Source organism: Peromyscus leucopus, chromosome 5, assembly GCF_004664715.2.
Source record: "Peromyscus leucopus breed LL Stock chromosome 5, UCI_PerLeu_2.1, whole genome shotgun sequence".
NCBI lineage: Eukaryota > Metazoa > Chordata > Mammalia > Rodentia > Cricetidae > Peromyscus > Peromyscus leucopus.
The window spans coordinates 127517702-127533469 of NC_051067.1; the positions used below are offsets into that span (position 1 = coordinate 127517702).

General features: G+C 49.5%; 1 protein-coding gene across 2 annotated transcripts in view; it reads left to right on the forward strand.

The window, feature by feature from the left end:
* Capn9 (calpain 9) overlaps window positions 1–13132 on the forward strand; it is a 37693-nt gene extending 24561 nt beyond the window's left edge. For both annotated transcript variants that reach the window (XM_028889805.2, XM_037206351.1), the window contains exons 12-20: window positions 1667–1703; window positions 3459–3539; window positions 5682–5739; window positions 7817–7881; window positions 8298–8366; window positions 9429–9507; window positions 10419–10535; window positions 11554–11612; window positions 12885–13132. In XM_028889805.2, coding sequence (XP_028745638.1) covers window positions 1667–1703; window positions 3459–3539; window positions 5682–5739; window positions 7817–7881; window positions 8298–8366; window positions 9429–9507; window positions 10419–10535; window positions 11554–11612; window positions 12885–12911 — 592 coding nt within the window. In that variant the 3' untranslated portion in view covers window positions 12912–13132. The remainder of the gene's footprint in view (window positions 1–1666; window positions 1704–3458; window positions 3540–5681; window positions 5740–7816; window positions 7882–8297; window positions 8367–9428; window positions 9508–10418; window positions 10536–11553; window positions 11613–12884) is intronic.
* The last annotated feature ends 2636 nt before the right edge of the window (window positions 13133–15768 follow it).

A 15768-nucleotide genomic window follows, 5' to 3' on the forward strand; every position in this document is an offset into this window, starting at 1 on the left:
GGTGACTATTGCAAGTTTCCAGAATCATAGTCTTCCAGCTTCAGTGTAAACACCCACTTGTGAGTGTGAACCATTTCACACTGCCACCTTGTGCCCTGGCTGTGCTCCGGAGTCTTAAAAGAGGTCCTTTTAAATTAGTTCCTCCTGATGCTAACATTTTTCACTGCTATCATTCACCACCACTGTGTGTGTTTATGGCTCCGGGGGAATGGTTCAAGATATAAGAACTCTCTTCCTAATCTAGGGAAGACCATCACAATGCTTCTCAACCTGTGAGTCAAGACCCCTTTGGGACTGAGTGGTCCTTTCGTAGGGATTTCATATCAGATACTTACATTACAATTCAGAACAGTAGCAAAATTACAGTTACAAAATACCAAGGAAGATATTTTATGCTTGGGGGGGTCACCACAACATGAAGAACGGTATTAAAAGGTTGCAGCATGAGGAAGGTTGAGAACCACTGACCTAGAGAATCCCAGATACAGCCCCAAAAGGACCAACATGCACAGATATGTGGGCTCACCACTCTAGTCTACCTTCTGTATAGTAACATAGAGTGAGACTGGCAATGTGTAATGAGGGGGCCCCGGTTCCAAAGTGTGGTTGGGGTTCTCAGCAGAGGACAAAGGCACAATCCATTTCCTTGGCCAAATAGAAGAAATGAAGTCTTCACATTTCTTCAGTGTTCTCCTAGATGCTGATACAAATCAAGAATGGGTTTCTCAGCGTCCATTCCCACATAACACCTATATAAAAGCCCAAGATGACCATGTCCTGTGAGTGGCCAGTACAGAGCAGAGCCAGATGACCCCAGTCCTAAGCCTCTGCTTTCTACCCCAGTAGAAGACTGAAAGTTGATCCCTGATGGCCCCACTGTGATGCAGGGCCCAAGCCAGCACTGTGTTCTCATCAGAGGGGATATAACAAGTTCTATCTGTTGCTGTGGCTCTCAGGGAGGGTCCTAACCTTCCGCATTTTTGGGGGGGGGGGATAATGTCATACCTGTTCAGGGAATATTGAGAGAGGGCATGGTGTCTCGGTTCCCTTTCCTATTGCTGTGATAAAGTGCCCTGGCAAGAGCAATTGAAGGTTTTATTTTCAGTTCACAGTCCCAGGTGCATTCCATGTTAGTGGGGGGGAGCCAAGGCGGCGGGAGCTTGAAGCAGCCGCTCACACTGCGTGTGCAGTCAAGAAGCAGAGAGATGAACGCTGCTGCTCAGTAGGCTCTCCTTCCTGTGCAATTCAGGACCCAGCTCAGGAAGGAACAGGGTGAGCAGGCCGAGTGGCTGGTCTCTGGCGACGTCTGTCTCCTCTGGAGGCAGAGCCTTTGGATTTTTGGAGGAGCCACTGTTTGGCAGATCACCTCGAGAGCCCTCTTCGGAGTGCGTCTGGAAAGCAGGGGATGCTGTTATCGTATTTGCTTTTGTGTGCTGAGGATTGCAAGCTGTCCTTGAGTTAGGATCATGCCAGTCTCCTTCTCTCTGGCACACTGGGCAGGGCTGAAAGGCTGGGGATGGGGTACTGGTGCAGGGAGGGGTTGCCAACCCCACGAGACGCAAACGGCACTGAACAAGAGGTCTCTGACAGGCCAGGACCTTTCCACAGCTCTAGTCTCATGGGATGCACGCCCACAACTAAGACGGTGTGCTTTCTGCCACTGCAGGGACCTGGATGAGAACATAGACATTGATCTTCCCGAGGTGAGTCCTCTCGCATGGCTGGGGAGCATGGGGTTCAGATGAGGGTTCTAGAATGTTTCTCTGAAACCACGGTTCCTCTTAAAAATCAAATTCAGGAGCTGGCTTCATGCAGAACGGGAAGTGCTCTGGCCGGTTCTAATCTGGAGGTCAGGGCTTTTGTTTCTCATCCCTCATAGCCCAAAGGCCTGGGCAGGGCCAGGTGGGTTCTGGAATAAAGTTCTCTCGGGTGCCATCTTTCTTTGGGCTTCCCCTTCTCCTGAGAGGCCCCTTGCTAGTTGTGAAGGAAGTGAGTGAAATGACTTCAGATTTACTTTATTTAAGAAGATAACTAAGGTGGAACACACTTGTGACTTCAGCACTTTGGAGGTGGGGACAGGAGGGGCAGGAATTCAAGGCCAGTCTTGGCTACTGGGTGAACTTAAGACCTGCCTGGGATATATAAGGCCCATCTCAAAATAAACACACACACACAAAAAAAAAAAAAAAGAGCCGGGCGATGGTGGCGCACGCCTTTAATCCCAGCACTCGGGAGGCAGAGCCAGGTGGATCTCTGTGAGTTCGAGGCCAGCCTGGACTACCAAGTGAGTCCCAGGAAAGGCACAAAGCTACACAGAGAAACCCTGTCTCGAAAAACAAAAAACAAAAAACAAAAAACAAAAAAAAAAAAAAGAAAGAAAGATAAAAGAAGGAAGAAAGGAAGGAAGGAGGGAGGGCTGGAGAGGGGAAGAAGAAGAGAAAAAGAATGAGGCTGGTTGATTTGGAGAATACAGGACTCACTATGAGGGGCTGTGAGATCCTTAAGACGTACTTAAGATCTATCTATACATGTGCATATGTCTATGTGTCATATATACGTCATAAAGGTAGGAGGGCTAACCAGAAAGAGGAAGGGCTTTAGCAGGGAGAGCAGGAGAGGCTAATGGAGGAATTGATAAGGTCAAAGTACATAATATGCTTGAATCAAAATGTTATTGTGAAATCCAAAGCTGTATAATGAATGTTGGCTCTATGAGGGGTGGAGGAAGACATGCTAAGTGCTTCTGAAACAGTCGGAATCTCCACCGGCTTTAGGGAGAGTCTGCTGCTCTGTGCTGCCCCCTAGGGGCAGTTTATAAATGAGCCAAAATCTACAGAACAGCAAAACACCCAAAGTGTATACTGAGCCATTTGCCTGCTCTGGATGCTGGTGACAGACTCTTGGAAGGTGACTATCAAGAGAGATAATAGACTGGGGGATGAGGCTGGAGCATGGCTGTCCTGTGCCAAGCTGCCAGTCGTGTCCAGACACCCTTAACCTTCTTGTTCACATTAAGTGAAACTTAAGGAGCCCTCCATGAGTACAGAGCTCCTACTCTGGCCAACTGAAATGACGCCATTCAAGCTGGGACTTCATGTTCCTGAGATGAAACCAAGTTGTTTATCTAGCTTTGAGAAATCAGGAGATGTAGGACGAACCCAACGGGACAGCTCTGGCCGTATGACTGGGGAGGCCCCCTGCTCTAACTCCCATGTGAAAATCTCTGGAGCAGCTTGATGCGTGTTCTGTGCTGTGCGCTTCCGTTCTTTTGTTGTGTTGGGATTGAACCCAGGGCCTCCCACGTGCTAGGGGAGAGCTCTCCTGGCTTTTCCTTCAGGGACAGCATAGTCTCCAGTGTGGGGCTCTTCTGTTTGCTATTTGTGTGGGAAAGCACACGTCAGGTTTCTCTTCTGTGAGCCCTGCTCTGCCCTTCACACAACCTCATGCGGTTCTTTCAGCCCCCAAAGCCAGCTCCACAGGAGGAGGAAACGGAGGAGGAGCAGCAGTTCCGGGCGCTGTTCCAGCGAATCGCTGGTGAGGTAGGAGGCAGCTGCCTTGGTCCCCTCCTACCTCTCCTCTGACCCTGGCTAGGGGTCTGCTCTGGGTTCCCAGCAGAGGACCGTGATAATGAACTTGTCAACAGCACTTCCCCCAGCCCTGCTGGGCTTGTTGCAAAGTAAAGCCAACTCTGGTCCCTGGGGGCCTGAGTACCAGCTTGCTGATGGTGTCAAATCAATGCACTTCTGCTAACTGGTGATAGGTTAGGGCCCAGGTCCTGTCCTTGGTCTTCCACCTCATTCCCACCTCTGCTCAGCTTCCTTTGGGGGAGCCCCTGGCAGTTCTGGGGGATGAGATGAAGCCTCACCTAGCTCTGGGGCTCACACCATTGCTGGTTACTGCCTCATTGAAGACCACAATAGAAGGAGCCTGATGGATTAGCTCACATCAGACACTGGTGACTGTATTACCTTGTTCCCTTCTCCTGCCTGGGGCTCCTGGAAGGAAAGGGGCAGTGGGGGGGGGGGGCAGGTGATCTCACACTTAGGGGACAACACCTGCTGGCTGCTTTGCAGACACTTACATGAGTGGAGCAGGGCAGAGGGGCGGAAACACCACACTTGGTTTCTGGTGGAGAAACGAAGCCATATGCAGCCACCCCTCTCCAGATCGGGGCAGAGGATGATAGGAGGCGAGCCCACATCATGATAGTCGTGAGCCCCTGCGCAGGTGCGTGAGGCAGGACAGAAGTCACTGAGGGAGAGGTGCAGCATTTGGAAGGAAGTAGAGAACCAAGGCAGGAGAATTCACTCGACCTTCATTAGCAACAACAAATAAAAAGCCCGAGAGCTAAGCTCTACCTGCTCAGGTCCTGTCCCGCTCTTCCCCCACCTGGGTGGCTGGGTGTGTAGCTCCATGCCTATTTCCCCTGGCCGGGGCAGCTGTGTACTGCAATTTAGTTTCTTACCAGAGCTGAAATCCCAAAGACCCACTCCCCAGGCCAGGAAGCTTCAGTGGCAGAGCCGACTGGCATATGTTAAAATAACGTCAACAGTGACTATGTTCACATGGCTTAACTCAGCACCCGGGCATATTGAGGAGCTAGCCAGACCTCCACATGCATAAAAACCACACAGGTGGCCAAATGTGGTGATCGTGCCTGGCATGAAAGCACCAGGGAAGCTGAGGCAGGAAGATTTTCAGGCTAACCTGGGCTACAGAGTGAGACCTTGTCTCAAAAAACTAAGCAAGATCTGGCAAGATGAAGGCCTGATAATCTGAATCTGACCCCTAGAACCCAGGTAAAAGCGGCAGGAGAGAACCAGCCCCACAAAGTTGTCCTCTGACCTCCACACACATACATGTGCACCCATACATATCACACACACACACACACACACACTGACCTCCACACACATACATGTGCACCCATACATATCACACACACACACACATACACTGACCTCCACACACATACATATGCATCCATACATCATACACGCACACACACACATACAACACACACACACACACTGACCTCCACACACATACGTGTATACCCATACATCATACACAACACACACACACACACACACACACACACACACACACACTACAATACAATACAATTTTCTTTAAAATGCCAGGGCATCCTAGAACTTCGGGCTCCCGTTCCATGGTTCTGGTAATACCCGAGTGTATCTCTCACCAGCTTTTGCTTTGCAGATGCTGGGGTTGGTGACTTTCTGACACTAATGATTCCTACATTTACCCCTAGAGGTTTTATATTAACCAGTGAACTGTGCCCTAGGTCTTCTGTCCTGCATTGCAGGTGAGACTCCAATACATGAAATGTTTCCAGTTCTCTGAGTACTCCTGTGAGGAGAACCAGCTGGTTCTCCAAATGCCTTCAGACTCTTTATAGTACCTAGCAGCTTTTGAAGTCTTCTCCAAGAATCTTGCATGTTCCAGGGAATGGGCAGCATGCCTTACCCTCCCTGAGTCTTCCCAGGCCACTGTCTCTCCTAGGACAGTTGGCCCTTCCCTGAGAAACCAGTGGGTTGCCTTTATCTTGGAGGTGAACTTAGCTCCACGCACAGTCGCCTCAGGGTTGTTCTCTCCAAGGAGCCAAGCAAGCTGAGAATTGCTAAGGACCTTTAAGAACAATTGTCTCTACTCCACAGGACATGGCAGTGTCCGCTGAGGAACTTGAGTACATTTTAAATGCTGTTCTGCAAAAGAGTAAGTGTCAGTTCCCCCAGGGGACAGGGGCTCCCTGGACAGGAAGAGTGGCCACGCTGTCAGGGCTCTCCCAAGCTCTGCTCCTTAGAGCCTGGGACCTGCTCCCCATGGCTGACCTGTGTGCAGACTGTAGAAACTGTTCTCACTATTTCCTAACTGCGAAAATGATGCAGGCTTCTGGTGGAGTGTTCTATAGACTTTTCTACCGAAAAGTCTAGCAGCAAAGATAAAAATCATCGCACCTCATGACCCCAAGTAACCACTGTCCCCATGTGTGTGGTCTGTGCTCTGCAGACAGGAACGTGTATGTGTGCGTTGTCTGTGCTGTGCATGTGTGTTATATATGTCTGTGTTGTCTGTGCTGTGCATGTGTGCATGCGTGTGTGTATAAATGTCTACATGTGTTATCTGTGCTGTGTGTGCATTTGTGTGTACATGTATGGGTTTTCACATGTGTATATGTGTCTATGTTTGCACATGTGTGTAAAGTCCATTCCAGGATTTTTTTTTTTTTTTTTTTTGCCGTAGCAGTCACCCTCTTATCCCATCCTCCCCCAGCTTCTGACAGCCTCCCATCTACTTTCTGTCTCAGACTTGCCATTCTGGACATTTTATATAAAAGAATCATACCATATGTGCTTGTTACTGGACTCTTACACTTAGAATACTGAGGTGTGTGTGTGTGTGTTGTGTTCACACGGGTGTGCACCTGCATGGAGAGCCAGAGGACAACCTCAGATCTGGCTCCTGCTATTTTTGTTCGTTAAGTAAGCCAGTCTGGCCAGCCCGTGAGCCTCCAGGTTCCCACCTCCCCAGTTCTGGGGTTATAAGCTCATGCCAGTACTTCTGGCTTTTTTATGGGGGTTCTGGAGACTTGAACTTAGATCTGCATGCTTTACGGCCTGAATCATCTTCCTAGCCCTTGTTTTTATTTTTTGAGAGAGGGTCTGGCTAAATGCCTAGGGCTGGCCTCAAGTTTACGTTCCTCTAGCTCCAGACTCTTGTGTGCTAGAATTAAAGGCACGTGGTACACCCAGCTACCACAGTGTTTTTGAGGTTTTACCAGCTGCGTATAAATATCAAATTTCTTCAGCAATTTTGGGGTTTATGGTTTGTTTGTTTTGTTTGTTTAAAACCAGGTCTCAGCTGGGTGGTAGTGGCGAACGCCTTTAATCCCAGAGCCAGGCAGATCTCTGTGAGTTTGAGGCCAGCCTGGGCTACAGAGCAAGATCCAGGACAGGCACCAAAACCAAAACTACACAGAGAAACCCTGTCTTGAAAAACCAACCAAACAAACAAACAAAAACCAGGTCTCACATGGGCCCTGACTGACCTGGAATTGTCTGTGATTCTCCTGTCTCTGCCTCCCTAGTGTGGGGATTACACGCATACACCACCACATTCAGCTCTTTAGCAATTGTAAATCCCGCCCATTGAACTTTTCTGAGTTGGTTGTTAAAGTGCACTTGGGAAACAGTGGAATATGGTGTGGTTGCAGTTAAGTCACATTAATATTCCTTGCTGGCCATTTACCTAATTTCTAAAGAATGTTCGCAATTGTAAACAGGATGGTGATTGGGCTGGAGAGATGGTTCATGGTTAAGAGCAGCTCTTGCCGATGACCAGAGTTGGGTTCCCAGCACTAGAGTTAGGCTGCTCATAATCTTTTGTAACTTCAGCTCCCGGGGCATCTGATGCCCTCTTCTGGCCTCCACAGGCACCTGTGCATACACATGCGCAGACAAACCCACACATACATAAATTAAAAGAAAACAAATCTTTAACAGATGGGCAGATGGTAAAAAATCTTAGGATCCCTAGTGTTAAAGTAAAGGCGGGACAACAGTGCCCCACCACCACCACCACCACCACCACCACCACCACCACCACCACGCACGTGCACAGATCACAGACTTTTCTTCCAGAAGTCCAGCCCCTACTCTCAACATCCTAAGACAGTGTCCACATCATGGTCCCAGAGAGCCTGATCCACCTACACCAAAGGGCTCTCCGAGGAAGGCAGGGCATGTTTGTCTTGTAAGGGTCACTGATCACGAAGCTTCCCATGTGATTGCAGAAACAGCCCTCAAGTTCAAGAAGCTGAGCCTGCTGTCATGCAGAAACATCATCTCTCTGATGGACGTATCCTTTCCAGCAAGCGCACTGGTCCCTCTGAGCGGCGGTGGCCTGTGGTGCTCACTCTCCTGAGACAGGCGCCACAGCTCTAAAAACAGGAGGCCTTGCCAACCTATCTAGGGTTGGGTCAGAGTCAAGAGGGTCAGGACAATGCAGTGGGGAGAGGGTTTCTGAAGGGATCTGGGGGGTCTCCCCCAAAGGAATAATGGGTTTACTTTCCTGTATTGTAAATATCCGGGGGCTCACCCCATCTCACCTGCCATTTCCCCCTCTTCAGAGGTTCCTGTTTCTATCACTAAGGTTACTCCCCCAGGGCCCCAACTCCATTATTCATGCCACACAACTCTGGCCTCCTCCTGTGAACCCAGAGCTGGCTTCCCACAGGGATCCTGAGTTGAAAGACCCTTAGCCCGTGTGGCCAGACCAGTGGCAATGGAACGCTGGAGTTTGAAGAGTTCCGGGTATTCTGGGACAAGCTAAAGCACTGGATGGTATGTGATCTGGTCCAGACCCCCAGCAGAGTGGGGCAAAGACCTCAGCAACGGGCTAAGGGCAGTGTTGGGAGGGGAGTCAAGGAACCACAGCACACCTGATGCTGTCAGAGGTGCCACGGTGTTTCCATTCAAAACGAAAGGAGGCAAAAGAGGACCCGTGGCTGGGAGCAGAACCAGCCATGTGAGACCCTAACTCCCCAGCGCTGCACTGAAGAAGAGAGGACCCAGCTGGGCGGGGGTGGTTCACGCCTTAATCCCAGCACTCAGGAGGCTAAGGCAGGCAGATTTCTGAGGGTGAGGCCAGCCTGGTCTACAAAATGAGTTCCAAGACAGCCAAAGCTACTCAGAGAAACCCTGTCTCTAAAAAACAAAGCAAGGAGGAGGAGGAAGAAGAAAAAAAGAAAAGGAGAGAAGAGAAGAGAAGAGAAGAGAAGAGAAGAGAAGAGAAAAGAAAAGAAAAGAAAAGAAAAGAAAAGAAAAGAAAAGAAAAGAAAAGAAAAGAGAGCCTACAGGCTAGGGGTCTAGCTAAATTGACAGTGTGTTTTCTTAGCATGCATGAACCCCTGGATTTAATCCCCAACATGACACTAGGCATGTTGGTGCACATCTATAATCCCAAGACTTAGGCAGCAGAAGTACAATGATCAGAAGTTTAAGGTCATTTTCTGCTACATAGAGATTTGGAGGCTAGCCTGGGATACATGAGACTCTGTCAAAGAAAAAGAGAAGGAAGGAAGGGAGGGAGGGAGGAAGGAGAGAGAGAAAGAGAGAGAGAGAGAGAGAAAGAGAGAGAGAGAGAGAGAGAGAGAGAGAGAGAGAAAGAAAGAAAGAAAGAAAGAAAGAAAGAAAGAAAGAAAGAAAGAAAGAAAGAAAGAAAGAAGAGAAAGAAAGAAGAGAGAGAGAAAGAAAAAGGATGGAAGGAAGGAAGGAAAGACGGATGGACGGACAGGTCCTGGTCCAACCTTGCCTATCTAGAAGGCAGCCATCATCCCTGGGCAGCCACTAGCTGTCACTGGCCCCTGGGCTCTGACTTCTCAATGCTCTCCTCCCTGGCCCCAGAACCTGTTTCTCCAGTTCGATGTGGACAAGTCTGGTACCATGTCTTCCTATGAGCTTCGGACCGCATTGAAAGCCGCAGGTAAAGAAACACCAGTCAGATGTGTGCTCCAGCTGAAATTTCCATGTTTATTTTAAGTGGGGGCGAGTACAAGCCATGAAAGTGGAAAGAACATGAGAGAGGATGAAGAGGAGATGTGGATGGATGGGGTGGTCAGTCGGACATGTGACAGGAACGGCAAAGGAGGCTGGGTGGAATACGGGGGAGGGGGTGCAAGGAGAGAAGGGGGAGGGGAGAAAATATAGGGGAAAGAATCAACAACAAAAGCCTCAAGAGGGCGGTCTGTGGCGAGTGTGATTGGCTCGCCTTGTTGTGTGCTAACGGGCACACAACTGGCCATAGCAGAAGTCACAACATAGCATGACACCTTGGGTTCTTTGTGAAGAACAAAGTGTGTCATAAACATGAGACGGTGCCTGATTCTCTTAGGGGCTTGTGACTCCACCTCCTGGGCAGAATAGACTGGGAACCTCAGGGTTTAACTAAGCCTTTGCAGTCCTCGGTTGCCACGGGGAGAGCTGCTCATCCTGCTCCTTTGGTCCTATACATGCAGATGCCAGGGTTTAGGAACCCATGTAAGATAAGTCAGGTGTGGTGACATGCACTTATAATCCTAGCACCGGGGAGGTGGAGACAGGAGGATTCCTGAAGTTTAGTAGCCAGGTAGCCTAGCCTACTTGGCAAGTTTCAGAACAATAAGAGGCCTTGTTTCAAAAAATAAGGCGGCTGGGGGGGGTGGTAGAGCAAGGAATTACAGTTCCCATTGACCTCTGGCCTCCACCCATACTCTCACACATGGATATCCATATGAACACATGCACACAGGCTTTGTAGGTTGAATAGTTCACTTTTGTGGCTCGGGAGACCCCAAAGCTGTGGGTTCACCATGGAGCTCAGCCATGGAAGGTCCTCAGTCTCCTGTCCCTCCACAGGCTTTCAGCTGAGTGGCCATCTCCTGCAGCTGATCGTCCTCAGGTATGCAGATGAGAGCCTCCAGCTGGACTTCGATGACTACCTCAACTGCCTGGTGCGGTTGGAGAATGCAAGCCGTGAGTGTACAGGGGAGCCAAAAGTGTACAGGAGATCTGAGAGTGTCCTTGGACCCCCGGGGGAATGAAGTGCCCAGCTCAGGGTCTCCAGACCTCATCTATGAGTATATAAGAAACAACCTGGGGAAAATATGGTAGATCTAGGACACAGAGAACTACCATGGGGTCTGTGCAGATAACTGTGCCCTATCAGCTGAGAGATGGAATATGAATGACCGCAAACTACATCCTGTGGCTGTCATTCATCACACATCTACAGGCTGGGAAGGGCTGTGAGTGAGAAGGTTCATGCCTCTTACTGAGGAAAGGTCCCATTTAGGATCAAGTCCCCTCATAGAACATTGTCCCTCATCCACTGTCCCTCTGAAAGCCCTAGACACAGACTCAGTCATTTTAAGCAGGGTTTGCTATACCAGAAAGTGGGAAGGCATGTATAGGTACTCCTAAGAGGTGGTTCATTGTCCTGCTGTTCCCCTACAAATAGCCCTGAAGGGCAGCCAAATGTGTCCAGGACAGCTCAGTCATCCTCTGTCCCTTCTGCTGCAAACAAACATGTCACAATTCTTGTGGTGTTATAATTTCCATGCATTTTACATCCCTAGAAAAATTCTTAGCTAATCTTCACCGTCATGGATTGCCCAGTGCATAGTAAAGGGTCCAGTGTAGTGACAGAACATTGTCACCATTGCTTGGTAGACTTGACATCTAAACAAGTCCATACTGCATTTATGGAGTCTCCCTTCTCTCTTTTCTGCTCAGGGACAGCCCTCCTCCTCCTTGTTAATCAAGGTTTGGCTGTATCTCTTCTAGAATGGGAGCCTGGGGTCCAGAGAAGACAGTTGCTTCTCAGATCTCCCGGGTCAGGCATTGAAGCCCCTTCAGTGGTCTCCACCTTGTCAGGCAGGGATTCTGATCTCCACTAGAGGGAGCAGCTACCCACAGACTTCCCAGGGGCCCAGGAACCCTTAAACCTGCCCAGGGGCTTGTCTCCAAGGCAATGCTTCCTCCCTCCCACCAGGGGTGTTCCAGTCTCTCAGCGTGAAGAACAAGGACATCATCCATCTCAACATAAATGAGGTACGGCCAAGCGGACCCCAGCCAGGGCCCAGCAGAGTACAAACGCTCTATAATCCTTATTGGATGCCCCAGGTAGGGCTAGCACTCACAGTGGGCAATTACACTGTGTAGAGGCTGGTGTTTCTGTTCACTTGGCAGTTAGTATGATGCATGCTGTAATCCTTTGAGCTGTGGGTGTCTTCATGCATTAGTGCCTGCTCATGAGATGCCCAAGAAAGAACGTGAGGAAACAGAACGTTCCATGTAAACGTGAGCAAGCCTGGTGGGAAGAAGGGGAGAGATGAGACGTTTCCGGGCTTCCACAGCAGTTCACTTTCTCACAGAGAGCCTGAGCAGCCAGCTTGCCTCTCTTTTCCTCAGCTCCACTATGGCAGAGGGTCGCCTTTCTCTGAAAAAGGGCAGCGGTGGCGGGGGGGGGGGGGGGGGCGCGGTGTACCAAAAAGCAAGCACAACTCACATTGCCCTGCCCAGGACGTCTCTGTGAGACTGTCCCCTTCCACAGGGAGAAGACGTATCTTCATCTCTCTGTCCTGCAAGTCCATTCAGCCTTTATAAAAAGCTTCACCTGGCCGGGAAGATGGCTCAGTGTGTGAAGTGACTGCAGCACCAGCCTGAGGGCCCGACTTTGGGGACCCCCGTACCCCACCCCCCGTAACCCATGTAAAAAGCCGAGTTTGGTGGCTCGTATCTGTAATCCAAGCACTGGGGCTGGAGGCAGGTGGATCTCTGGAGCTCATTGGTCAGTGTGGCCAGTTAATGAGCTCCAAGTTCAGTGAGAGGCCCTGTCTCAAAACCTAAGGTAGGAAGGAAAAAGCCTGATATCAACTTCTGGTCTGCACACATGCATGCATATATATACATATACACACATATATACATATGCATATACATATACATACACACACACACACACACACATATATATATATATTAAAACACACCCGCCAAATTTGTTTTAATTTAATTTTTTTCCCCCAGACAGGGTTTTTCTGTATAACAGAACTGGCTGTCCTGGAACTCCCTCTGTAGACCAGTCTAGCCTCGAACTCATAGAGATCCTCCTGCCTCTGGCTCTGGAATGCTGGTATTAAAGGCATGAGCCACCACCACCCGGCTTAATTTAAATTTTTAAAAAATGGTTTCCTGTTGAGTCAGACATCCAAATTTGTAGGCAAAATGACCCACAGAGTACTTGTGACATAAACTAACTGAGGCCACTCCTGTGCGAGACGGGACTTGGAAGGGCAAGCCCTCCTCTCTCTCTCTTTCCAGTTCATCACCTTGACCATGAACATCTGAGGCTGCACTGACGAGATGCCGACTGCCCCTCTGATGCTTGGCTTCTGGACCATGAACCCCAGAATTTTTACTGGAGTGCCATCCTGACCACTGCTCTCTCCCTGCCTCACACCACCCTCCCCCCTCTCCTCCCCAATCTAGAGGAATCTAAAAGAATTGGCTGCATTCTCTGACTCTATGATACTTCTTGTAAAATCATTTCTTCACAAGAACCAATGGTACCACTTGTGCCTGTTGCTATGGGTTGCTAGGCATTCCTCCTTCCACTGTGCCTCACCATGACTGATGATGCAATGTTCTAGTACCCTGAGTCCTGGCTTTAGTTTCTCTTGTTGTTGTTGGTGGTGGTGGTAGTGTGTGTGTGTGTGTGTGTGTGTGTGTGTGTGTGTGTGTGTGTGTGTGTGTGTGTTGTTGTTGTTGTTGTTTCTGAGGCAGGGTCTTTCACTAGCTTGGAACTCACCAGATGGGCTAGGCTGGCCGGCCAGTGAGTCCTAGGGATCTGTCTGGCTCCACCTCCCCAGTGCTAGTCTTGCAAGTAAGTACACAGCACCAAATTCGCCTTTTTAAAAACGTGGCTTCTGAGGATTAAACCTAGATGCTCCAGCTTGAGAAGCGAGCACTTAACCCACTAAGCCATTTTATTTTATTTTTTAAATGAGGCCTGTGTGTAAGAATGTGCACATAACTGCAGGTGTCTGAGAGTCCAGAAGAGGGCACTGGATTCCCTGCAGCTGGAATGAATTACAGGCAGCTGTGAACTGCCTGATGCGCATTCTGGGAACTGCAAGAGCAGTATGCACTCTTTTTTTCTTTTCTTTTTAAAGATAAAATCTCATGTATATAGCTCTGGCTGGCCTCAAACTCCAGAGATCTGTTTGTCTTTGCCCTCCCCAGTGCTGGGAAAACAGCATGTACCACCAGGCCTGCTTAGTGGTATTATTCTTAACCCATGAGCCATCTTTCCAACCGGCACTACTTAAGAAAATTTTTTTCCTCCATTTGGAGAAGTGCCTCCTCAGTGGTTCAGAGCATGAACTGCTCATGTCAGGACCGAAACTAAAGTCTCCACACTCACAACGGTGACTCACAATCACCTGCCACCAACTTGTGTCCCTCAGAGTGGTCTCTAGGCTTGACTCCATCATGGTCCTGTGGTCAGACCTAAAGAACACACACCTGAGGCGTAGAAACCGTCTCTACACGTCCTTAGACTTTCCCCTCTGGGCTCTGCCTGGTGGGACACACAGAACCAACCTCTGGTATTTGAAACTTGGAGCTGGCTCCAAACTCCCCCAAATTCTGTCACCTCAGAGCCTGGTAGTCCACTGGGAGGCCAGAGCCTCAGAAAAACAGGGCATGTGACTTGGGCAAGAGTACCAAGTTCACTGGTGCCAGCCCAATTCAGGGCCCTGGATCTTTTATGAAAACAAAGCGTCATTCTACAGAGAGCCAAGAGTGCCTGCCAACCGCCAGTGTGAGGCTACCCACCACCACAGTTGGGAATCAGAAGTAGGCTGTGCTGGCTACCAGTGTGCCCTGGCATGTTCCCAGCCCCCTGGGCCTTTCAGAATGGAAAAAGGGAAGGAGAGGAGAGAGCTCAAAAGACTTTCAGGGTACCTGAACTGCATTGGAACACTCCTGGAGACAAAGACCAGTTCATTGTCTGCAGACTATGCCGTGAGGGGCGGTTTTGTTCCTTCCAATGAGAGGGAACAGCCAGGCAGGCCCTGGAGCCTCTGGGAACAAACACAAGATAGCATAACAGAAGCAGCTTTGAACTCAGAGTCCCTGTGTTGAGACCTCTGCTGTGCCACTTGCAAGTCCTTGAAGGCCGAGCCAGGGGAGGTGTCTCCTAGTCTAACTGAGCAATGGAGACACTAGAAAGAGGCGGGAAGAGAATGGCCCCATCCCCAGACAGCTCAGAGTTCTGACAAGGGAAGATGTCTAAAGAACCGACTCTGCCACACACGACCTAGCTTCCAGAAGCTTCTCAACTTTCTCCTTCCCATCACAATACTGGGAACCGTCATCTTAGGAGTTTGCCAGATCTTACGCACTGTATGGTCTTAGTCAGCTCTCTTGTCCCCCAGAGTCCACCTCTTTCATTCTGGGATCTTATCCCCATGGTCAGTTCTCAACATACTTCATCAGGACAGTGCCAGCCACTTGCAATAGGAGTGTCACTGAGATCCATGTGAGATCTACAGCCCCAGTCCCTGACCAAGTCTCCTCTGTGACACTGGCTCTTTTCACGCCCTAGCTGTCCCTTTCCTCCAGCCTGTCTTTATGGTCTCCTTGGCGCGGTCACTTGCCTTTGCTCTGGCTGCCTGGGTGCCCCTCTCAGCCCCTCTGCATTCCTGGTTAAGGGTCCTGTAGCTTCAGTCACTATTCTGCTGTTCTCTGAGTTTCTGGACTCCTTGTCTACACACCACAGGAGAGGGGGGTGTCTGCATTTCCATCCCTCATCCTGTGGAGTCATACCAAACACCTCTGCCTCAGCCTCTCTCCACCTCGGCTTTTGAGACAGAGGTTATCATTAATTTGGAGCTTTCCAATTGAGCTGGGATGGCAGCATTTGTACGTGTGCTGGGGATCGAACTCAGGTCCTCGGGCTTGCATGGCAAGCACTTTATCACTGAGCCACCTCCCTGGACCCTTCATTTCTACCTTCTTAATACTTTATGGTGAGGATTAAATTTTAACCCCGGAAACCTTGGGGGACACATTGAAACCACAGATTCAATACAAGGTATTACTTCTAGATGGTTCTTTTTTCTTCCAATGTATGGAAGATGTTGCTCCAGTTTCTTAGAGTTCACGGTATTTCCGATGAGAAATCTGTTGTCTCCTTACTTTT